A 2369-nucleotide genomic window follows, 5' to 3' on the forward strand; every position below is an offset into this window, starting at 1 on the left:
GTCTGGGTGAACTCCGGGAGTTGGTGATGGACAGGGAGGCCTGGCGTGCTGCGATTCATGGGGTCGCAAAGAGTCGGACACGACTGAGCGACTGAACTGAACTGAAACATATCATTAATCTTAAAATACTGTATTGACATTGATCCTTTGCTTTTCAGTGGGCTATTAGAGGGAAGGAGACAGGTTTTATTCATCTTTTCATCCAATATGCATCGTAAGGTCTTGCCCAGAGCTTGTGTGAGCAAATGTCTGCCGCTTATCAGCTGGATGAACTTGGGCAAGTATTACTCAACTTTTCTTTGCCACTGCTTCTCCATCTGTTAAATTGGAATCCCATTAGAGTCTACCTTATAAAGTTTTAAAAATATTAATTTAGTTAATACACTTAAAAGTGCTTAAAACAGTGGCTGGCACAGAAGAATAAAAGAATATTATTATTTTCATCATCATTATTTTTTTTCATCATTATTTTATATTGCTGAATAAACCAATGAGTATGTATTATTACCAAGTACGAGATGGTGGAGGACTTCATCCCACCACCTGGATAGATTACTGCTTTATATTGACACTTGGGTCTACACTGCCTACTCAGGGCCCTGTGAGCTTTGGAATTCTTGAGATTTGCTATTCCTGGATCCCTATCTTGTCATGTTGGCCCCATTCTCCCACACCTTTCAGTTGTATATTCCCTTGCCTTTTCCAGTTGCATTCCTGATGCCTTCTTTCACTCTCCAGGCTCACCCACAATCTCTTCTTTTGGTCCCACTGCATGAAGGGTCCCACCTGTGCAAGTGGGCTTGGCAGCTCCTGCCCCCTCAGTGATTTGGCCCAATTTACCTCCTCCCTCCCATAAACTTTCTAGTACCTTAACTGTCTACTGCTCCTAGGTAATTCTAGGTCTTTCCACCTAAGTGGTTCTTGCTCCCTCGCTGCTCAGGGAGATTTACCCATTTTTCAGAGCTTGAGTCAAACTTGCGTGTTTGCTAAGTCGCTTCAGTCGTGTCAGATTCTTTGCGACCCTATGGACTGTAGCCCACCAGGCTCCTCTCCGTGGGATTCTCCAGGCTAGAATACTGGAATGGGTTGCCACGCCCTCCTCCAGGGGATCTTCCCGACCCAGAGATTGAATCTGTGTCTCTTCCCTCTTCTGCATTGGCAGGCAGATTCTTTACCACTGCTCCACCTGCGAAGCCCTGAGTCAAACTTACCCTTCCATAAAAGGGACATTTCTCCCTCCCTTTCCTGAACTACTATCTCAGCCTCTGAATTGCATGGGGCTTGTATGCAGTTCTCATCTGTCTCAACATTCCGTCTACCATCACTTCTAACCTCCTTGAAGTTTAGGTCCAGTCACCCATCTCTGGCAACTGCTCTGCAAGTTTCAGAGGGCAATCCCCTTCCTTCCTCTCTCTGCGGCTCAGTTACCACATCAACAAGATGGCGCTAAGAGTACCTGCTTCCTTGGATCTCTGAGAGCATTAAGCGAGGTAAGGCAAGGAAAGCGTTCTAGAGCACCTCAGTGGCAGGCTGGGAGCTCGTGTGGCCATTTCGCAACGCAGGTTCGCGGGAACGCGCCTGGGGCGGGGCCGCGCAAGCGCTCCTGGGATTTGTAGTCTGTACGCTAGTTTGCAGTCTCCGCAGGCGGGACGCAGAGACCCTCCGGCTCGCCTGGGAAAGTGGCGGGGGCCTGCGGGACACGAGGCCCTGGGCCCCGCGCCGGTCCCGGGCTGGGATGGGGCCGAGCGAGGGCAGCCGGATTGGCCCTGCCGCTGCTGCTGTGGCAGCTGCTGGCGCTGGCGGGCGGCGGGGCCGCGTTCTACCTCGAGGTCCGTGAGCTGGAGGAGAAGTGCTTCATTCAGGAGATCCCCGATGGCACCGTGGTCATAGGTGCGCGCGCGCCGCCAGTCCCGGCCTTGCCCTACCCATACCCAGAGCCCTCAGAGGGAATGGAAGATGGGGCCCGCGGGATCAGCTCAGGGCCCAGGGAGGGCACGGATGGGCACGGATGGGAAACAGGCGGACAGCTGTGTGGTCAAAGCACCCTCTCCATTGCCTGTGCAGGGGTTGGGGACACAGAGGAGGCAAGACTGATCCAGATCCGGGTAACAGCAGAAAAGCAGGGTTGGAGAAGGGAAGAGAGAGGCAGAGGGCTGTGGTCAGGCCCCACAATCAGACCCGATCTTCCTGTTCCTCCGCCCACCACCACCCCTGTGACCAAAAGTCCGTGGTGGGCTCTTGGTCACGACTGTGGATGAAGATGCATCCAGGCTGCCTCTCCATTAGGTAACTATAAGACCGAACTGTACGACCCTGCTATGGAAAAGTACCAGCCCTCCCCGCAGTGGATCAATTTGTTCGTGTTTGTG

At 52.4% G+C, this 2369-nt stretch overlaps 1 protein-coding gene across 1 annotated transcript in view; it reads left to right on the forward strand.

The window, feature by feature from the left end:
- Positions 1 to 2369, forward strand: part of LOC104993408 (transmembrane emp24 domain-containing protein 9-like) — a 9509-nt gene that overhangs the window by 4738 nt on the left and 2402 nt on the right. The window contains exons 2-3 of the mRNA XM_010846642.1: positions 1645 to 1890; positions 2287 to 2366. Coding sequence (XP_010844944.1) covers positions 1645 to 1890; positions 2287 to 2366 — 326 coding nt within the window. The remainder of the gene's footprint in view (positions 1 to 1644; positions 1891 to 2286; positions 2367 to 2369) is intronic.

This window comes from Bison bison, unplaced genomic scaffold (genome assembly GCF_000754665.1).
Source record: "Bison bison bison isolate TAMUID 2011002044 unplaced genomic scaffold, Bison_UMD1.0 scf7180017864238, whole genome shotgun sequence".
Lineage (NCBI taxonomy): Eukaryota > Metazoa > Chordata > Mammalia > Artiodactyla > Bovidae > Bison > Bison bison.